Source organism: Pholcus phalangioides, unplaced genomic scaffold (assembly GCF_987345545.1).
Source record: "Pholcus phalangioides strain wild (caught in Gottingen) unplaced genomic scaffold, Ppha-v1.0 ptg000017l_1, whole genome shotgun sequence".
Lineage (NCBI taxonomy): Eukaryota > Metazoa > Arthropoda > Arachnida > Araneae > Pholcidae > Pholcus > Pholcus phalangioides.
In genome coordinates this window covers 31,042,019-31,064,044 of record NW_028301610.1, presented here as the reverse complement: position 1 = coordinate 31,064,044, position 22,026 = coordinate 31,042,019, and the positions used below count along the sequence as shown (strand labels likewise).

General features: G+C 37.8%; 1 protein-coding gene across 5 annotated transcripts in view; it reads left to right on the top strand.

Annotated features, from left to right (window-relative positions):
• Positions 1-22,026, top strand: part of LOC149072895 (tRNA (32-2'-O)-methyltransferase regulator THADA) — a 240,872-nt gene that overhangs the window by 163,195 nt on the left and 55,651 nt on the right. For all 5 annotated transcript variants that reach the window (XM_089246909.1, XM_089246911.1, XM_089246910.1 and 2 more), the window contains exons 25-26: positions 6,194-6,438; positions 7,884-8,057. In XM_089246909.1, the coding sequence (XP_089103035.1) occupies positions 6,194-6,438; positions 7,884-8,057 (419 nt within the window). The remainder of the gene's footprint in view (positions 1-6,193; positions 6,439-7,883; positions 8,058-22,026) is intronic.

Sequence of the window (22,026 nt, the reverse complement as noted above, 5' to 3'; positions counted from 1 at the left end):
CTTCATTTTTTGAATATGTTTACATTGGATGAACGCAGGTGTCGAGGAGATATGATCGAAGTGTTCAAAATTTTCAATGGGATGGATAGGATGGACCATGAACTTTTAGTACACCGCCAATCGACTGCTTTTACGAGGGGACACCAGTATCGATTGGTGAGGGACAATGCAAGGTTATGGTGTCGCAGGGAATTTTTCTCCAATAGGGTTGTTAATAAATGGAATAGCTTACCCCCGGAGGTAGTAAATTGTAACACAATTGACACGTTTAAAAAGAAATACGATAAACATGTTGGGGTAAATTGAGAAGCTATCCATTCTTAGAATAAGACAACCATAAGTATTCTTTATGGGCATTGTATAATATTTTATCATGTGTATATATTGTTTGTAATTTGTGTTAATTGCATTTTTAATTGGGTTGCTGTATTTTTGAAACATATGACATCCATATTTTTATGGGCATCTTTTTATCAGCCACCTCGTTGGGCATTTTGCCTGTTGTGGCGTTGTATTTGTATTTGTATTTGACAATTGAAAAGAAAATTGAACAATTCCTTGGATAGGTGTGTAACCATCTTAGAGTGGATTCTGAAGTGATTTGTTTATTGCCTCGTAGGAATATAGGAGACACTATGAGTCCTGGAGATTTTAATTCTTTAAAAGATTACATATTCCCTCTTTTGAGATTTTTTCTTGTGTTTGTGCTTGTTTCTAGAAATTTCTCTTAAGGATTAGTGAGCCCATTTAAGTGGGTACATTTTGGCTTATAAGAACATGTACATAGTCATTTCCTCTCTTATTCCCAACATTTTTCCTGTTTGTTGCTTTGCTAGCTGCCTGTACTGAATCAAAAATTTTGACTATCAAAAAAAAAAAAAAAAATTGATGCTGAAAGACAAAGATTTCAGAACAATTAGACCAGAATTCTAACAGGAAGATGAAACATTCTTTAATCAACTCTCATTGCAATTTTCCACGAGAGAGAGGAAAATCAAAAGTTCTTGTGAAATATTTACTGCTAGGATATTGAGTGGACAAAACAGAAAATTCATTTTTTCAATATTTTGCATATTATCCTTATGCATCCAGTATATTGTGAATTGTTCTGCTAGATTTTAATCCTTATTCATTTAGTACAAACATCTGGTTGTTATCTGGATTTGCTTATGTTTTCACATCTTGTTTCCATGCTTTCATACTGTTTGTAACCTGTTTGGTACCCTGTTTACCATTTTACAGCTCTGGAATAAATTTTGCAACTTTTGACAGATTTTAATTATCACAGCATTAACTGTTCTATGTGTTTTGCCAGCACAATACATAGATGGATAGAGATGCTGCTATACTCTAACTTACTTGGGTCCTGGAACCCAGGGTATTCAAAAACCTGGGTTCCTTTTGAGTGAAAGTGGGTCCCTCTTGAAAAAAATTATAAATTATCTTGAAAAAAAGTATGGTTCCGCCCCCCTCCTTCCCCCATAATTCACTGGTATCTGAATGAATGTTTTCCAGCATGCCCCAGGTTGTTGATCACCTGCTTAAATCTCTTCATTGAGACAGAGCAGCAGGCCATGTTCTGGGTAGGAGAAGGAGGTATTTCTGTGAATCAAACAATTTCTAAAAACATGTTCTATCCAAAGGTTCATTTACTTTCATTGTCTACTAGTAGGAAAAGCCTCTGAGAATTGAACATGTGGACTTTAGCTCATGTAATAAATCTAAAACAAATATACAGTTGATCCCGCTTAAAACATTCTCATTTAGAAAGTTTTCCACTTAGTATGACTTATTTTTGTCATCCCAACTCTAAATAAATCTCATTAAGATTTCCTGTTTAAAGTTTTTCCTGCTTACAACGTTTTTATGACAGTTTTTGAAAAACGTTATAAGCAGGATCCACTGTAATTAAAAGTTAGTGGCACACAATGTGATATATTTACTAATCAGTTGATTTATTAATTCCCTTCTGATTGATTTTTCATTTCTTTAAAAAAATCTTGGAACTTTCAATAATATGTTCTGATTTAAATTTAAAGCAAATAGGATTCTTTCTGAGTACACTCTCTTTCAGACACTTATCCGATTCCCTATTTATATAAATCCTCACGAAGTGATTTTCTGGCAGAATGACCTTATTTTCCCTCCCTGATGGTACACCACTCTGTAATGTAGAAGAAGCGGTTATAAAGAGTGAATTCGTCGCCCACCTCTAGTCCAGAGCAGGGGGCACTAGACCCCCCTGCTCCCCTCCCTTACCCTAGTTGCGGCTCTACATCTATCCTCCAAATTAGTAAAGTATGGATTTGAAATTTAATGTATACATATTTGCATTGTAGGTCTGTGTGACTTTCATGGCAACCAGAGTTTTTTTCAAAGGAATAGCCAACCCAAAATTGGAAAACCTTAAAAAATCATATTTTTAGCCAATTACCACTGCCCAATCATGGGTTCCAAACCCAGATTTTCACCAAAGACAAAATCAGGAGGGGGTATGTGAGCCCGAGGTCCCATCCCAAGAAAATGAAAATTTTTTTTAGAAAATTAAACTATTGAAGAAAATACAGTCTTGTACTATGTTAATTTAAAATTCTTTTTGAGCATTAATAATCCACAATTTCTGTTGAAGAAATCCTTCTGCCCCTCGTACACACCAGTGATTTTCGCCATGCAAAATGGTGACTGCCACACATAGGCGTATGCAGAATTTTCTCGGGGCGGGGGGGTTCAATTTTTTTTTTCTTCTCGGGAGGGATTACGTTTTTGTTACGTTTTTACATTGCAAAATAACACTATAATCTCAGCTTGGGGGGTTAGAACCCAACACCCTCCCCCTTGTGTACGCCAATGCTACCACATAGCAGTTAGATGACAAAACTGGATTTTCAAGGTAGAATTTTTACAGATTCGCTTTTTTTCTGAATGATCTCGAAAAATATTTTACACTTTGAACAGGCATTCCAAATCCTTTATGATTTTTCAAAAAATGCATATTCACAATCTTGTAAGAACAAGGCGAATTTCTGCAGTATAGACGCTGTCTTTGAATGCCGACAGATAGCCTCAAAAGTACCGTAATTTCCAGTATGTAACAGGAGGGAAGAAAGTTCACAGGGAAATAGAAACTCCAAAATTTTAAAATTTTGTACACGGCTCCTCATTAAGGGAAGCAAATAAATGTCTTCAACAACCCACCTGTATATCAATACAATACAATAGAGTATACAAAGTAATAAAGCCACTTTTTGAAGGTCGCGAGATCGTGATGGACTGTGAAAAGAAAAAGAAAGGGGAAAAATGTTGGAGTTTCTCTCTTTACTTTTTTCTTCTTGGAACTAGGAAAGAACCTGTTCCGCAGGACACGTGAACCAAATTTTTATGCGTCCTTTTCCAAAATTCCAGGTGCTTGATGCACAATAGCGTGTCAATGGCATCTCTGGATGTAGATACAGGGACAATGCCACCCTCCCAAGTGTCAATGACATAGCTGATTTATGCATATATATGAACTGACATCATTATCATGCCTCCATCCTTTCATGTCTATCTCCGCCTGTGACACAAGAAATTACACTTTATTAGTGAGTGAGAAAACTCACTAATGTATGATTATTGTTAATTAAATTAATGTTATCTGAAGTAACACAATCTCCTTCATACAATAGTGTTCATATAGGCGGTGAGAATCTCCTCTTATCACACCTCCAGTGAAGTAGGTTCTGATAAACACATTAAGTAAAAAATGATTAATCTGTGGTTAGCAAAAAAAATGAATGGCACCTATTGTTCTCTGGATTTCACATCAGTTGTTTTTTATTTCATGGCTAGTGTCGTTAGACCAGTGTCAAACCAAAACACAAAACCCAATTCTGGCCTTTTGCTAGATAGCAGGTTATTGTTGTCATGATGAATGGATGACGGCAGGTAAGGAGACAATATGATTTCCTATGAAGACCATAATCTACTGTCAGTTTGGCTGAAGACGCCTGTAGTTTGCTGTCTTCCAAGGAGGCTGTATAGTCTCCTTGTGCTTGATGTCACCAGCATTGATGTCTGTAGCAGTAGTGTACAAAACATTTACTGTGAAAACACAGCATAGTAACTCAGAAAGTTTCAATAAGTCTGTAGGCAATGAAAGTCCACCTTCTCTCTTCATTCTTATAAGAAATATAGAACAAATGGTCAAAGGGAGAGAAAAAGTGAATTCACCCATCTTCCTCCCACTGGTCCAGTGCTTCAAACCAACACCAGCTATAGTAAATATGAAGATTAAATTATTCAGATTTCAGCACAAACTTAAATCGTGATCCCAGAGGAGCGAAAAATTCTAATTTGAGCAAAAACATAAAACATAAAGTGAAAGGTCTGTCAGTTTTTAACAATTGACCATGTAGGTTTTTTTCCTGGAGCTGGCTAAATGTTTGCTTGTCACATGATGTTACATGACCAGCACTGATTTGACATTGAGAGCGAATATGTGTTATGGGATGCAGAATCTGGAAATTTTCTATGAACTCACCCACATACATGATACATCATGATCACTCGTGGCAAATTTCCCTTACGCTTTTCTTTCAACATTAAACAAAAGAATAATTGGAAGGGAAAAAATAGAGTTCAATGTCAATGCCTTTCTCGAGTTCTTCTTGTATGGTTCAAATGACCCCAGACCCTTACGAATGAGGATGGGAGGAAAAAGGGAGACAAGACATTCATGAGTCACAAAAACTTCAATTACTTGACGTTTTCACTTCAACTGGAACTCTAGATGTTAGGAAAATTATCATTTCTCTACATTGAATCTATGTAATTATTATGGATTACAAAAATATGTCACTATAATATAGATTTTCATTGCACATTGTCAATTCGAAAGCCCTAAACTTTGATGATTGACTGATTGTTGATAGAGATACGGTATTGAGGCCGCTACTCAATACTTAGTCAGCCAAGGCAAGCACGCATTTTAATACCCCTTTTAATGTTGAAGGAGAGGTTAAAAGGCGAAATTTGCGTTCCTATGGTCTGGTGTCCAGTCTGGTGATATTTGATCCAATACCATAAGGAGGGGAGTATTTTATGAGCACATTGTGGCTATGGTTGAAACATGGTGCCACCATTTCCAACTGGCAACAAAAAGTATTATCATCAATGGAGACATCCCTCTTTACAGGTCGAAGAAGGCCGAGTCATCTGCTGTGGCTGAAAGGTCACGTTGATCCTGTTCTGTGATATCCAGATACCATTGATGTTGGAGTGGATGACTGTTGGGGCCACAATCAACACTCAACGATATTACGATACATTACAGAACCTTCAAAGAGCCATTAAAAAGCAAGCAGCGAGGCAAATTGTCACGAGTTGTGATTTTGCTTTAGGATAAAGCAAGGCTGCACAAAGCAACAAAGAACACTACATGCTTTCCACTGTGGAAATGTTAGATCACTCCCCCCTGCAGTCACAGCATGTTTTGTTTGTTAAGGAAGGCCCTGAAAGGTCAGTGCTTCACCTGCAATCAAGTGGTGAGTGACCCTGTAGAAAGAGTGGTTCCATCATGGAAGGTATCGAAAAAGTTGTACCACTTTAGGACATTTACCTGATCAATGGGGTGATTATCTGTAGGCTCTCTCAAAGCCTCATTACTAAGAAAATTCAACTGCCCTTGCTGGGATCTTCACATCAGCCAGCTGTTAAAACTTTCGTATGGATAGCAGAGAGTGACATCATCCTTGGATTACTGCCATTCTTTCTTTCCATCTAGTGGCAGTGTCAGGAATTTTGAGCTTTGGCCTGAGTTAGGTCTGACCATCCATGTGCGCTTATGTTCAGTGCGCATGAGCTAAGGAAAAATTGAGGCTTGTTGCTCTTGTAGCATAATGGTCTAGCTCGCTCATCTGGTAAGTGAGAGGGCATGGGTTTGGTTCCCCACAAGAGCATTTTAATTTTCTTTCCTTCCATAATTCATCTTTGCATCAGCCAGCTGTTGAATCCTTTGTATGAATAGCAGAGAATGACATCATCCTTGGACTTGTATGCTATATCTGTATCTGTTGTTGCACCAATTAAAAGAGTATATTTTTTTATGAATAAAAACCTCGTAAACCTTACAATTACAAAAAACAGAGCTACATGGTTCTTGCACTGGCCAACTAAATTGTGGTTGCATGTTTTGAAAAATGAATTTTTCTTTCAGTCACATATGCTGAGAAATCTGGATGCGTACCATACTGCTATCATTCATAAAGCTCTAGAGTTCATACTGACTTTGCTGTCTGATTCATCATTTGGATGGAAGCTATTAAATTTTGAACTTGCAAAGAAGCTTGAAAAAATGTCTTGGTTGCTCAGTCAAGCAAACTTGGGGGTCTCTGTTACTGCATGCTGCATTGTTATAGCATCCTTGTGTTTTAAGGCTGTGCATCATTTGGATCAAAATTTGTGAGTGTGTTGACCTTTATTAGAAGTGATGAAAAAAATATATAAATTATTGTGCTCATGTACACTTTTGTATTTTACGTGTTATTGGTGCAGAAAAAACACCAGTGGTTATTGGTGTAAAAAAGATTTTTATAATTTTCAGTACCAGAGAAAGAACTTTTATCCTTTAGTTTCACTGTTGTATTCACAGAGTTGATAGATGCTGAGGTTGGTGTCCTGGTGTTGCACCATACAGGACTCTTGATGAACTTGGTTAAGAACCCATAAAAATCTGGGTAAAAACTCAGTAAATTTGTTTTTAAAGATCACTGAAAACACTTTTCAAAGTCCAATATGTCTTAGGAAGATCATGAATATGTCCTATAGGGCATCACAAACCTCTTGCTGGCAATGTTAAAGTGAGTTCTTTGCAATAGAACACCAAGACACTAATCTCAGCATCTATCAACCCTGTAGATACAAGAGAAAGAACTGCAAATGGAAAGAAAATCTCAGATATTGTAAATTTTAATAATTTATTGTACATCAATAAATGCCAGATCTTTTGCATCAGTAACACTAGGATGAACAATCACTAACAGGTTAAATTAAGAAGTAAAAAAAAATTATTGGATTTAAACACTAATTTCTTTTAATCATACATCATCTTCATTTTATTCCTCTTCAATGACTTAGCTAATTATTCAAAAGTTATTTAAAGTATTTTTCATTAATTTAGATACAGAAAAATATAAACTACTGCATTTTAGTTGAGTGTTTTCTTGTTTTCCTTCGTTAGCAAATTTTCAAAAACAATTTTTGCATGAAGAACTTGTTAATATTATTTTACTGTTCTACATGTCTTGTTACATGTTTTTCTTTGATTAGATCAGAAGTGTCCAGACCAAGGGTTGCATGCTTTCCAATAAGCAAAATTTAAACCAGCATTAATGATTTAGTTTACTAATACTTTCAATACTTTTTTGGGTAGATTTGAATTGGTTTTTATTCTAAGATGTTGGTGTATAAAGTTCAGCTTATTTTATTTGACTTTAGACTTGGTGAGTTTAGCTTTTATTCTCATCAGCTATTGCTTATATTCTAAGTATGGCCAGTTTTTTTCCCAGTATGGCCTAGAAACCCAAGGTGTTGGACACCCTTAAAGTATTTTCTAAGAATTTTCCATATTTGGGAAGTAAGATACATCTGTAATACAGTAAAAACTGCCTAAGACGGACACTGTATGAGACGGAATTAAAAGATACTCTGTTCGATTATTAGTGCTTTGATGTGTACCTTTATAAAATGAAAATCTGTCTAAAATGGAATATTATTTCAGTCTCTTGATGTTAAATTTCCTACAGGTTTTACTGTACTTGAACGGTATTTATTAATGTATCATTTTTGTTTACAATTCATGCAACATCATTCCAAGCAATGATTTTATTCTACTATAATATTTCTAGAGGCAGTATGCATGTTGATTTTTGGATCATGCTTTTTTATAACTCCTCCCATCCTCACAACCAAGAAATCCTACGAATGCAAGCAGCTGAATTTGTGGCTTTTTCGGGATGGATAGTTGCTCATTATTTATCATTATTCTACATTGATTGCTATGAATCTTCTTTTTGGAACAGGTAAGAGTGATTTACTTTGTTACTGCTAATACTTTGGTTTCAACATTCTTAAATCAAATGATTGGAAAGGTTTCAAAATTTATTCTATTGATATTGCTTATGTAAATGATGCATAGGTTGGAGAAACCTTTTCATACAAAAGCTGTTTATTATTATAGGAAATATTGCCATAATTATTTTTAACAATGATATTATAATTTTAATAATTATATATAAGGTAGCATATTTATATTTCAAAAAAGTAATTCATTGTTATCAAAAAGTAATATTAATACAGTGAAACCTTAGTCCAATGATACTCTGCAGACTAAGAAAAAATATTTTTGTAGAGGGATTATCATCATTATATTGAGAGGCAATATTATCATTTACTACCAAAATTTTGTTTTTGTTGACATCTTTTATGAGTCAGTGTTGTTAGTACCACCAGAAAATGTGTTTCAAGTATTTATCCACTGCTAAAAATTGTAAGTGATTAAGATGATTAATAAAATTCAGTTAGATGCCCCTGTAAAGTTGTTTACAACAATGCCCTTTTGTGGCTTACGCAGAAAGAAGCAATATCAAGAACTTTATCAACACTTTTTGGTAATCAGATAGTGAAAATACTGATTTTATTAGACACTATCATAAGAACGAAAACAAGCAACAAAGTTAACATTGAATTCAAAAACGATTTTGAGCAAAATATAAAAACATAAGAGACTTTGTAAGCACTACAATTAAACAATATCGCTATGAAGGGATTTATCTTAGTGAAGAATATTGTTATATCAGTAGGTGTATAACATTATACTATATGTAATTCCAAACAAGATTTGAAAAAATATTGTTTTATAGAGATTTATCATTACATCGAGTATTATTGTTGTAGCGAGGTTTCACTATATTTGTCTTAAAATGGTAATATCAGTTTGCAATCTATAGAATTTTTTCCCCGCATTCATGACGTTTTTTCCATATCTATGTGTTTTTTACTTCTACAGTGAACTTCCAGTAATCTGGCTCATATCAGTTTAGGAGTGAACTGGATTACTGGAAGGTGTTCAAAAAACAATGCATTCAAACTACTTTAACCTACTATACACCAGATTTTATCAATAAAACGGTGCATAGAGTAAAAAATGAACTGAAAAAAATATGAATTAAAAATACAGTGAAACTTGGTTGATTTGAACGTGGTTAGTTCAAATTTTTGGATGATTCCAACCTTCACAATCTCCCCTTAAGCTTTCTATGAGATTAAATGTTAAAATTGCTTGTTCAATTTCAAATTTTTTCAAATATTTTGAATAATTCTAAGTTGAAGTAAAAAAAAATCATGATTTTAGTATGTGCAGAGATGCCACTGTACTCTAAATTACCTGGGTCCTTTTTGAGTGAAAGTGGGTCCCTCTCAAAAAAAAATTTATCTTGAAAAAAATTAGCCCCCCCCCCCTTATAACTCACTGGTATCTCTGTGAATTTTCTTCCAGCATGCCCCAGGTCTTTGATCACCTGCTTATATTTCTTTGTTGAGACTGAGCGGTGGGTCATGTTCTGGGTAGGAGAAGGCATCTGTGCATCAAGTATAATACATTCTTAAAAGCATGTTCTCTCCAAATGTTCATTTATTTTCATTGTCTACTAGTAGTAAAAGCTTGCAAAGAAGCTCATTAGCACTGAGAATTTGATGTATGGAATTCCGCACATGTAATAAATCTAAAACCAATATTCAGTTGATCCCGCTTATAACATTTCTCCCATTTAGAATGTTTTTCCACTAGGTACAACTTATTTTTGTGATCCTAACAATAAGTAATTCTCATTAAGATTTCTCGTTTAAAGTGTTTTCCTGTTTACAATGTTTTTTTGACGGTTTTTTGAAAAACGTTTTAAGCAGGATCCACTTTAATTAACAGTTGTAGGCTCACATTTATATATTTACTAATAAATCAATCTATAAATTCCTTCTGATTGATTTTACATTTTGTTAAAAAAATCTTAACACTTTGAATATCTTCTGATCAAATTTAAAGCAAATTAGATTCTCTCAGACACTTATCTTCTGATTCCCCTATTCATACTTTGTTTTCCTGTTAAAATGATTTTATTTTCCCACCCTGATGGTCCACCACTCTGATCTGTTGCCAACAACCCCAAATTTCACACCTGAATATTGGAACTATGTCAGATTTGTGTTGGAGAAACTTAACAGTGTGCTTATGTCTATGCCCAGCATTTGCTGTGTTTTGTGTTCAGTAGGTGGTGCCAACTAAGTACTTTCTCAAACAGGGCAAGCACATATTTTGGCACACCCATGTAATGTAGAAGAAGTAGTTATAAAGGGTGAATTTTTGGTGCCCCCCCTCTAGTCCAGAGCCCAGGACACTAGAACGCCTGTCCCTCCCCCCTCCTGGTTACATCCCTGCATCTATCCTCCAAACTGGCAATGCGTGCATTTGAAGTTTAATGTATACATATTTGTGTTGTAGGTCTGTGTGATCTCTGTGGCAACCAGAAGTTTTTTCAAAGGAATAGCCAACTCAAAATTTGAAAACCTTAGAAAATCACATTTTTAGCCAATTACCATTGCGCAATCACGGGTTTCAAACTCTGATTTTCACCAAAAGCAAAATTTGTGGTGGGTTATGAGGGACCTCTTCCCTTCCCCCCCACTCCCAAAGATAAAAAATTAAAAATATTTTTGTAGAGAATTAAAATATTTTAGAATAAAGTAATTTCTTTTATACTATCTGTTAATTTTTAAAATTGTTTTCGAGTGCTAGTAACCCAAACTTTCTGTGAAGATTGGATCCCTGTGCCCCTCCAAAAGTCAATTTTGTGCATACACCCATGATTTTCGTGATGCGAAACGGTGACTACCACATAGCAGCTAGATGACAAAACTGGATATTCAAGGTTGAGTTTTTATAGATTCAGTTTTTTTTCCACGATCTCCGGAATGTTTTACAATTTGAACAGGCGTTCCAATCCTTTACAATTTAAAAAAAAATGTGCATTCGCGATATTGTAAGAACAAAGCCAATTTACGCCATATAGACACTATCTTTGAATGGCGCAATAGCTGCAGAAGTACCGTAATTTCCAGTATGTAACCGGAAGGGAGAAAATCCGCAGGAGAATAAAGACTCCAAAATTTGACAATTACACTGCCCCTCATTCATGGAAGCAACTAGATATCCCTCATCTTATTCATCAACAACCTGCATGTATATCAATATAGTACAGTGTACAAAATAGTAAAACCACTTTTTCAAGGTCGCGCGATCATGATACACTGTAAAAAGAAGAAAAAAAAAGAAAGGGAATGAGAGGTTGGGGAGGTTTTTCTCTCTACTTTTTTGTTCTTCTTAGAACTAGGAAAGGAATGTGTGAACAAAATTTTTATGCGTCTTTTTCCGAAATTCCAGGTATTTGATGCGTTATAGCGCATCAATGTCATCTCTGATGTGCAAATGTGGACAGTTTGAAAAAATTTTACAAGCAGTTAGATATATATATAGCAGCACCAGCATGAACATAAAACAAACAAAGCTCTGACCTTTCCCCCACATCGTGGAACAGGGCTGTTGGATGTTTGACGGGTCCTCAAGTTGATGGGTCCAGAGTTTTGACTGGGTGGGGCTCTATAGTGAATTTATGGCATAAAAAAAAACAATGGTGATTGTCCCGGGCCTCCTTAGGGCTGAAGCCCTGTTTGCCCCATCCTTGTGGGGGCCAGGTGAAAGGGCACAAAGTTTTTCCCCCACAAAGGAAGAAAATATTGTTTTTTAAATTATGATCCATTTTTTTAATCACGTTGATCTTTACCAACTAGCTATAGTAAACGACTAAATCATACAGTATACGCATGCAACAGAACGAGAGCGTTCAAGAGAAGACAGACATGGGACTTGTTTGCCATTAATTGAGTTGCGACACAACATTTAGGCCAAATTTAAAGGAGTACCACAGTGTTTCTAAAAATGTATGTCGTGGCTCCTAGGCATATTAAGGCAAGCTGAAAATATTGATTTGTGCACCTATTTATGCTTTGAAGTGGTTGTCTTTTATATGGTGGAAATATTTGTCAAATTTTTTGGGAAGCCGCTGATGAATCATGTGAGTGGTTCTCAAGTGAGACAGCTGACAAAAGAGAATCATTGGAATACGGTGAAAAGCTTGCAATCTAGACTGACACTGTTTGATCAATTACACCTCGCTTCATTTAATGTCGTTCAGGTCTTTTGCTCTGTTATATATGAACCCACTATTGCTATGCATTGCAGCTGTTGTGCACATGGATTAATATCGATCAATAGTGTGTTTAGTAGTTTGGCATTCGCAAGACACTGTTTCAACGAGCATGGGTGCTCCCACGGAGCTTGCTTTGGAAAGTTCTGTCATAGGTGGCGAAGAAACTCTGATACTACAAAAACATTAACGGAGGGATTTAAGGTTGCCAGATATCTGTATATACAACCCGCAAGGGCATATGCAGGAATGGATTGCATTGAATATTTGTGATCTACTTAGGGCTTAGGTGATCTGGCAAAGCTGGTTGAAGCCATGGGGGATACTGGGGGAGGACAATAAAGACGATTGCCACTGTTTCCCCCATTAAAAAAATTATTGGTTTAGGCAGAAGAGCAAAAGGTGGACATAGTCCCCCGACCTTGTTAGGGGAACAACCTGTATCCACTTATGCTTTTGGGGGGGGGGGGCTTATGTGGCTTGAGCCCTTAAGGTCTGGTTTCTATTGGGGTGTTGTATTTGAATCAACTTTAAATTTAAAAGTTTTTAAAACTTAAATTTTTTTGTTGTAAATTCACTTGCTTTTCCCTCTTTCATTAAGACCCTCTATTTTATAAACCCAAACTCCCCTAGGTGGTCGCTACTCACAGTTTGGGAACCACTGATATAAGAAAACAGTCCAGCATGGCTCATTTTGTTGAACCAGGGCTCCCACTCGTCCTGCTTTTTGGTAAAATGTCCCACTTTTGTAATGAAATCCTATCAAGTTGTTTGCAAAGGTTTTCAACTGCTGGCTGATACACTGATAAATTAAGGGGAAAAAAAATTCATCTTCTCTTGTGGGGAATCAAACCCATGTCTTCTCACTTGCCGAGTGAGTGCCTCAGACCACTAGACTACAAAGGCAACAAATTTCAATCTTTCCTTGGAGTTCGTGTGCACTGAACAGGACCATACATAGATGGTCGGACCTAACCAAGGCCAAAGCTCACACTGCCACCAGATAGCGACTTGTCCATGGATGATGCCACTCTCTGCTATCTATGTGAAAATTTTCAACCGCTGGCTGATGCAAAGATGAATTAAGGAGAAATTTTTCATCAAATGCAAGTCATGTATGGAGAAGTGTTCCTCAAACGAAGCATTAAGGTGGTGTGCCCAGTTTCAGAGTGGCAGACAAATTACAGCAAACCGTCCTCGCTCTGGTCAGGAGTTTTTAAATTGTGCCAAATTTTTTTTTGTATGGATATATTAGTGAAGGTGAATCATTCATAACTGTACGTGCACTCAGGGGCGGTCTTAGGGCAGTGCGACCGGTGCAATTGCACCGGGGGCCAAATGAGAAGGGGCGCCGAAACACGTTACATATACATTGCTAGAAAAATATCTTTAAGATATGTATTTAAAGAAATAACTATAAAAAATGGCCGAGATGAGAAAAAGAATTGGAGGTTTGAGTGTATATATAATATTACGGGTATTTTTCGAAAAGGAAAGTGTTGTGTTTTCTTTAATACTTTGTTAGCCGAGTGGATAACACATGGGTATTTATTTTGATGAGTATTTATTATTACGTTAGACTTAGATAGATTACATACATATAGATAGGAAGAATTTATAAAGTGGAAAGAGAAGAACATATAGACATCTTATCTACTTGATGTCTGAGGTGGAACTCACTAGTTCCCCTTACACAACACTAGGTGCCGTTGTATGTTCTTATCACTTTAGTTCTTTTAGTCATTTCTGATAAGGACACCACATTCCTCCCCGCTAATTTAAAGATCCAACCGGACAGGAGCTTTCCTGGTTTGTAGAGAACGTCGCAAAGTAAAGGAAGTACTGGACATCGCTGTAGGCTTGCTGGACGTCGCTGGTGCCTTAGCTGGTGTTCGTAGATCGCTGCTGATCTCTGCCGGAGTTGTCTGTTCTTCTGGAGCAATCTGTACCTCTGAGTTTGAAATGACAGGAATTGATGAAAGTTTGCCTGAAACTCTGGGTACCACCAAGGTTGGCTGAACTTAATTGCCAGCTGCTCTCATCTGGTCGATGTGATGTCGGAAGAGATGTCCATTTACATCTACAGTGTAGTGTAGAACTCCATCTTTGTTGAGAACAGTTCCGAACTTCCACTTGTTATTGGCGGATCTGTAATCTCGCAAAGCCACACGATCTCCTAGCTCGAAACTTCGGTCATAGAAATCTGTGACCTCATTTCTGATTCTGTCTTGAATCCTGTTCTTGATATTTGGCAAACTAGGTCTATCCTAGTTCGGATTTCTCTTTTTAGGAATAACATTCCTGGGCTTTGCATGGTAGTCGCATTCAGCGATTTTCTGTAATTCAACAGAAACGTGCTCACTTTTTGGTAGATGTTTCCGGGAAATCTTTGCATCACCCGAAGGAATTGTTTTAAGGTGTGAACGTATCGTTCTGCCTGCCCGTTGCTTGATGGTTTGAAGAGAGCACACATTTTGTGCTTTATTCCATTATTCCTCATGAATATTTCAAACTCGTGTGATATGAACTGAGGACCATTGTCACTCACCAACACTAAAGGCAGTCCAAATCGAGAGAAACAGTCCCGTAGGTATTCAACTGTCTTGAACGTGTTTGTTGATTTCATCGGGTATACTTCCATCCATTTAGAATGAGCATCGACTACGGTCAAAAACATATGCTCGAATATGGGACCTGCGAAATCTACGTGAATTCTCTCCCACGGAGCACTCGGGTATTCCCAATAGTGTACCCTTGCTTTTACCGGATTGGGCTTGAATCTGGAGCAATCTGGACAGTTTTTAGCAGCTTTTTCTATGTCACTCCAGTAGACGTAGGATTGAGCAATTGCTTTCATTTTAACAATGCCCAGATGGCCTTGATGGAGTTCATCAAAAATTTGATTTCTAAATTTCTTCAGAATAAAAACTCTTTGGCCATGCATCCGTCCTGCAAGGTGTACTCGGCTTCCTTCCCTCCTAAAGGTTCACCGAATTTCAATTTCCTCAGCAATGGACCCAACTCGTCATCATTTTGTGTCTCTTTTGCTAAATGTTGAGCTTTCACTGGTAGTGTTTCCATTTGATTCAACTGGAAGAGTTCTATGTCATCCTTGACAACTAAGTCTTCCGACCTTAAAGGTAATCGGGAAAGACAATCTGCATTACCATGGTTCTGCGTGTTACGATAGATGATATCGAACTGATATGCTTGTAAGATCAAGGCATAATGCAGAAGTCGAGTAGCCGTCAGCACTGGTAGACCTTTCTTCGAGCTGAATATCATTACCAAGGGCTTGTGATCTGTTATGAGAGTAAATCTTCTGCCTTTCAAGTAAAGCATAAATTTCTTTACTGCCCAGATAATTGCCAAAGATTCTTTGTCAATCTGGGAGTATCTCTGTTCCGTTTTTGTCAGCGTACGAGACAAGGGCGTAGCCGGGGGGGGGGGGAACTTGGGGGTCTGGTCCCCCCCCCAAAATGTGAGAAAATACCGAAAAAAGGGAAAAAGATGGCCAAATCCATTGTTCTGTCACTTTGGTCCCCCCCCCCCCGAAATGAAAGTGGTCCCCCCCCCCCCGAACGAAATTTCTGGCTACGCCCCTGGTACGAGAAGCGAAAGCAATTGGTCTTTCTGTTCCATCTGGTAAGACATGTGATAGACCTGTTCCTATTCCTACTGGAGAAGCATCCGAAGCAAGAGTAAGAGGTAGTGTAGGATCATAGTGCATCAAGATTCGCTTTGAGCAAATTTCATTTTTGATCTTTTTGAATGCAGTTTCACACTTTTAGACCAATGCCACGGAACGTCTTTTTTTGTCAGCTCATTGAGAGGATAGGCAATGGTTGCCAGATTTGGACAAAATTTCCAGTAGAAATTTACCACGCCCAGAAAAATTTTTATTTCTTGAACATTTTTCGGTGCGGGAACTTTCAAAATTGCTTCAGTTTTCTCATTTGTTTCACTTAGGCTATTTCCATCAATTTTGTGACATAAGAAATTTATTTCTTTTTGAAAAAATGTGCTCTTTTTAAAATTTAACTTCGGCCCATGCTCCTGACATTTTTTGAAAATTTTTTCCAAAGCCCTGAGATGTGACTCGTCATTTGTTCCGGTCACTCTGGCGTCATCCATAAAAACTTTTACACCATCTATTCCTTGGAATAACCCATCAATGTACCTCTGCCATATTGCTGGAGCTGCATTTAGGCCGTACATCAATCTTTTACAGGCGTATAACCCCTTATGAGTGTTTATGGTTAGGAGTCGTTGACTGTCAGGGTGCACTTTCATTTGCAAATATGCATGACTGAAATCCAATTTCGAAAATCGTTTACCCCCATTTAAACATGAGAATATTTCCTCAAACGTTGGTAAGGGATGCTGAGGCACCTCTAGCTTAGGATTTAATGTGACAGAATAATCTGCACATAACCTTATGGACCCGCTTTTTTTCACCACTTGAACAACTGGTGTAGCCCAATCTGAAATTTCAACTCGCTCGATAATGCCTTCTCTTTCAAGCCGGTCTATTTCTTTTTCAACCCGGTCTTTTAATGCGAAGGGCACAGTTCTCGCTCTACGAAACTCTGGGGTAACATTTGGTTTTAGCTTTAGTTCCACTTCATGGTTATTTATCTCACCCAATTTGTTGTCGAAAATCTCTTTATAATCATCCAACAGTTTTTTGAGATCCATGTCATTAGCGGTCCTCACAGCCTTAAGAGAGTTCCAGTCTAGATTGATTTTGTATAGCCATTCACGGCCAAAAGTCTTGTCAAAATTTTCCCTCACCAAATATAAGTTCGAGTGCAACTTTTGTTTTCAGTACTCCACTTTCACAGTGACATATCCCGCTGGGACAATTTTTTCTCCATTGTATGTCCGGAATACTAAATTCGTAGGTTGAACTTTTTTCTTCGAGATTTTTCTGAATCTCTGTAAGCTTATTACTGATACTGTTCCACCCGTATCAACTTCCATACTCACTGGTTTATTGTCTATGTTGACAGTAACCATCATTGGAGGCTTTTTCGGCTTTTCACTCAATACCCTCTTTAACCCAAACATGGAAACGTCATTTTCGTTTTCCTCAACTGAAATCTGTTTCTGTTTGTTAGGTGTCGATTGAGTCTTCTTTGCCGTGTAGCAGGCTTTTTCTATATGCCCGATTTTTTTACAGAAGCGACATTTGCTAGCAATAAATCTGCAGGAGTCTTTATCGTGATTTGTCCCTGTGCATCGTATACACGGCGGATATTTGACAGCGGTGGCAGAGTAGTTTCTGTTTTGCGTGGGCAGTTTAGTTTTCCTCTTCCCCGCTTTCACTACCTTCAGTTCTGCCGGCTTCCTGATAATCTCATTCGCCCCCTGAACAGCTTTCTCCATCGCCAGCGCGATCTTTATTGTTTTGTCTAGCTCGATGTCGTCTTCCTCAAATAAACGATCGAGGATCGCTCTATCTTGGAGCCCACTAACGAAAACATCCCGAAGCATGGTGTTCAACATCTCTTGTTTATAATCGCACGCGATTGCGAGATGTCGCAATTCGGCTATATACGAACTGATGCTTTCACCTTCGTTCTGCTTTCTGTTTATAAACATGTGCCTACTCGGTATAATCAATGCTTTAGAATTCAAGTGGTTCTTCAAAACATTCTTTAAAATGGCGAATTCTTTCTCCGATGGATTGTTCTGAGACAATAAATTTTTTAAAAAGTTGTAGAGCTTTGCAGAAATGCTCGAAATTAAGACTTTAGCACGTTTTTCTTCCGGGACATTTCGAATGTCTAAAAACGCCTCGAAACATTCTATAAACGAATCGAAAGTCTCTGAAGCTTCATCGTATTTATCAAACGAAACCGTCACTTTTTGGTTTGTTGACGTTGAGCCTCGTTGCTCTTTGAGAGCTTCCATTAGAGCTTGATTCTGTCTTATTAACTCTTCAACTAAATTTTCCATCGTCAGAGATGTATGAAAAACTTTTTCTCTTACCTTTTGCAGTCTTCGAGTAAATACTCTATCCAACTTTTAAGATGGGCCTCGTCACCACTTGTTGTGTTTCTTTAACACTTTGTGAGCCGAGTGGATAACACATGGGTATTTATTTTGATGAGTATTTATTATTACGTTAGACTTAGATAGATTACATACATATAGATAGGAAGAATTTATAAAGCGGTAAGAGCAGAACATTTAGACATCTTGTCTACTTGATGTCCGAGGTGGAACTCACTAGTTCCCCTTACACAACACTAGGTGGCATTGTATGTTCTTATCACTAGTTCTTTTAATCATTTCTTATAAGGACACCACAGAAAGAATCGATGGGCAGTGCACCTATATACGTACATAGCGATTTTGGTCAGATAAAAAAAATACACACTCTCTCTCTCTCTCTTGAGCTCTTCTCTTTTCTTTCTCTTTGTTGTGCTGTAAAAAATAGAAATAACGGAGAAGAGAATCGCCCTCGGTCACCCAGTTTTTCTACTAACGAGAGCAAAAGTATTTTCCTGTGTTGTGGGGAGTATTATAGGAATTGAAGGTGTCTTCTGATGTGTGGGAAAGATTTTCCTTTATAAAAGGCTTTCATAAACGCAGAATCGAATCGCTAAACCATTACAGTATTTCAAAACAAAATAATAATAATATTGAATAAATATTTAAAAAAAATGAATGAATCAAAACCTATGATTTGTGCTGACCATTTTAAATAGGGATCCTGTACTTGGGTCTAGTTCCTGCCTGTCACACGAGGAGAAACAAAAATGTGCTCACACGAGAAAACCCATGCACTTTGGCTCCCCCGATCTCTGGTCAGTCTCCCGACTCGCCACTCTTTCCTGTTAGTTCAACCAGGGGCAGCTCGGTAGCACTGGGTTTGCTCTAGAACTCTAGAAGGGCGTCAAATCCGAAGTGAAAGGGCGAAAAAATTAGGAAAAATTATTTGTGCCACTATTGGAAGGGCACCAAGTCTGAGGTAGAAAGGGCGAAAAAAAGTTAGGGGAAATATTTATGGCCCCCTCTAGCAGGAGCGTCAAATTCGATGTAAAAGTGTGAAAGAAATTACAGAAAATGATTTCTGCTTGCTTTAGGAGGAACGTCATATCCGAAGTGGAATTAGGAAAACTTATTCTGAGGTGAAAGGGCAAAAAAGTGGGAAAATGATTTCTGCCTTTCTATCAATCAAAATCTTTCTAAGTTGTAAGAATTTTAATCATCTTAAAGAGTCATTTTGAAGGTGTCATTTCTTTCTGTTTTCCTCAGTCCTCGACGTTAATCTTGAATAAGAATTAAACAAAACCTATCGAATTTTGCTGCTTATAATCCACAGATGCAAACTTCGCTAGTGTGAGGGAAAAAAGGCACCATGTAGGCCTATAGTCTGCAGTGGTATATAACCCGTATGACCCACATGAGAAAATTTCATTTATCAATATAAAATCTCTCTCAAGGTGGGGGGGAGGGTTATTTAACACAGTTTTGTAGAGAAAATGCCAATTTTTGTATTGGTATCTACCCTATCTAGAAATATTTAAAAAATATATGTTTTGCAATTAAATTTTTAACGTAATTATAGCTAATGAAACCTCTCTCAGAAAAAAAAGTTGTAGATAACATGTGCAGTGGTTTCCACACTAAAGCCGCTTCAAAGTTGAACTCTTCATGTAGCTTTGATCCCATTTGATCCCATAGGCGGTGATAGACTTGAACGTCTGGGGGGGGGGGGGCACGGGCATGATGATGATGTCAATTCATACATACACATATACATTAGATCAGACGACTCCACCTTCGATGGTTGGGGGCAATGACACCCCCACCCACCCACCCCCCATATTTCCGCCCATGTTTGATCCACACTAAGAAACTCATTTCGGACGTTTTGTTTTTATTTCAACGTAATTTTTTTTTTACGTATAATCCATGGGCTATAAGAAGAATAGGGTAGGTTAATAGGACTCCATGGAGTTAAAAAAAATCAACAGAGAGCAAACAACCCCTTCCCAATGCCGTATTAACACATGGGCCCGCCTGGGAGCCGCAAGAGTAGAGGGGCCTCACGAAAATGAGATATAGTTAAAATTGTCTAGAATTTACTAGGTAGGGCCTCAGAAAAACCACTTGGCCCGGGGGCCCGTGATGTTCTTAAGACGGCCCTGCCCCTTTCCCAGGGCGGTAGAGTGCTTTCTCGGGGACAGTTTTTTCTTGAAGTCTTCTTGAAATGGTTATGCTTAGAAAAAAGAGGAGTTACAAGCGCCCCCCCCCATCCGGCTCGGAGCAAAGCCAAAGTAGCCTCAGACAGGAGAGGGGGGGGGTGCCCAAGTTGCAGGCCCAGTGCTTTAGCTGGTGTTTGCCTGCCCCTTCTTTTTCTTAGTACTGGGTCTGAAAGGGATAACTTCAAATGAAGTTTATGAGTTTTATAAATATGAAAAAAATCGTACGGAAATATCACTTTCATTTAACCACCTTTATTTAGCCTATACGTGATCCGTGCACTATATATATATATATATATATATATATACATACATACATATTTTACCATAAAATTCAATTAAAATAAATATGAAGAAGATATATCCTTGTGATGAGTACCCTGCATAAATGTGTGACGTTTCGCTTTTTTTAATGTTTTTAAATCTCTGAATTAAATCAAACAAGTTGGGTTTATATTCTTGTTTACAACTTAAATAGCAATAATCACATTTTAGGAAGAAAGCTTTTTCCCCCGTTTTCTTTGTCCCTTAATATCCAACCAAGAGGGGGTGGCGATCTGTACGATCACCACACCAAGTCTGATAATATGGTAGAATAAATCTGTCCCGTATTTTACGGTACATTAATGACTAGCAAAAATTGCCTCCTCCGACACATCACTCTGGATCCACGCCTGGGGGGGGGGGCGCTAATTATCATTTTTGCATCGGGCGCCACAAGGTCAAAGACCGGCCCTGCGTGCACTGTCAGTTGCTGTAAACATTAATGTGGGATCCATACACACGATCATGCACAGAGAACTGGGTATTGGAAAGTTTGTGCTCAATGGGTACCCCGACACCTTTGTAACGAACAGAAAGAATGTCTTATGGGAATTTGTCCGGATCATTTGATCCAATACCATAAGGAGGGGAGTATTTTATGAGCACATTGTAGCTATGGTTGAAACATGGTGCCACCATTTCCAACTGGCAACAAAAAGTATTAGTCATCAATGGAGACATCCGTCTTTACAGGTCAAAGAAGGCCCAGTCATCTGCTGTGGCTGAAAGGTCACGTTGATCCTGTTCTGTGATGTCCAGATACCATTGATGTTGAAGTGGATGACTGTTGGGGCCACACTCAATGATATTACGATACGTTACAGAACCTTCAAAGAGCCATTAAAAAGCAAGCAGCGAGGCAAATTGTCACGAGTTGTGATTTTGCTTTAGGATAAAGCAAGGCTGCACAAAGCAACAAAAAACACTACATGCTTTCCACTGTGGAAATGTTAGATCACTCCCCCCTGCGGTCACAGCATGTTTTGTTTGTTAAGGAAGGCCCTGAAAGGTCAGTGCTTCACCTGCAATCAAGTGGTGAGTGACCCTGTAGAAAGTGTGGTTCCATCATGGAAGGTATCGAAAAAGTTGTACCAATTTAGGACATTTACCTGATCAGTGGGGTGATTATCTGTAGGCTCTCTCAAAGCCTCATTACTAAGCAAATTTAACTGCCCTTGCTGGGATCTTCA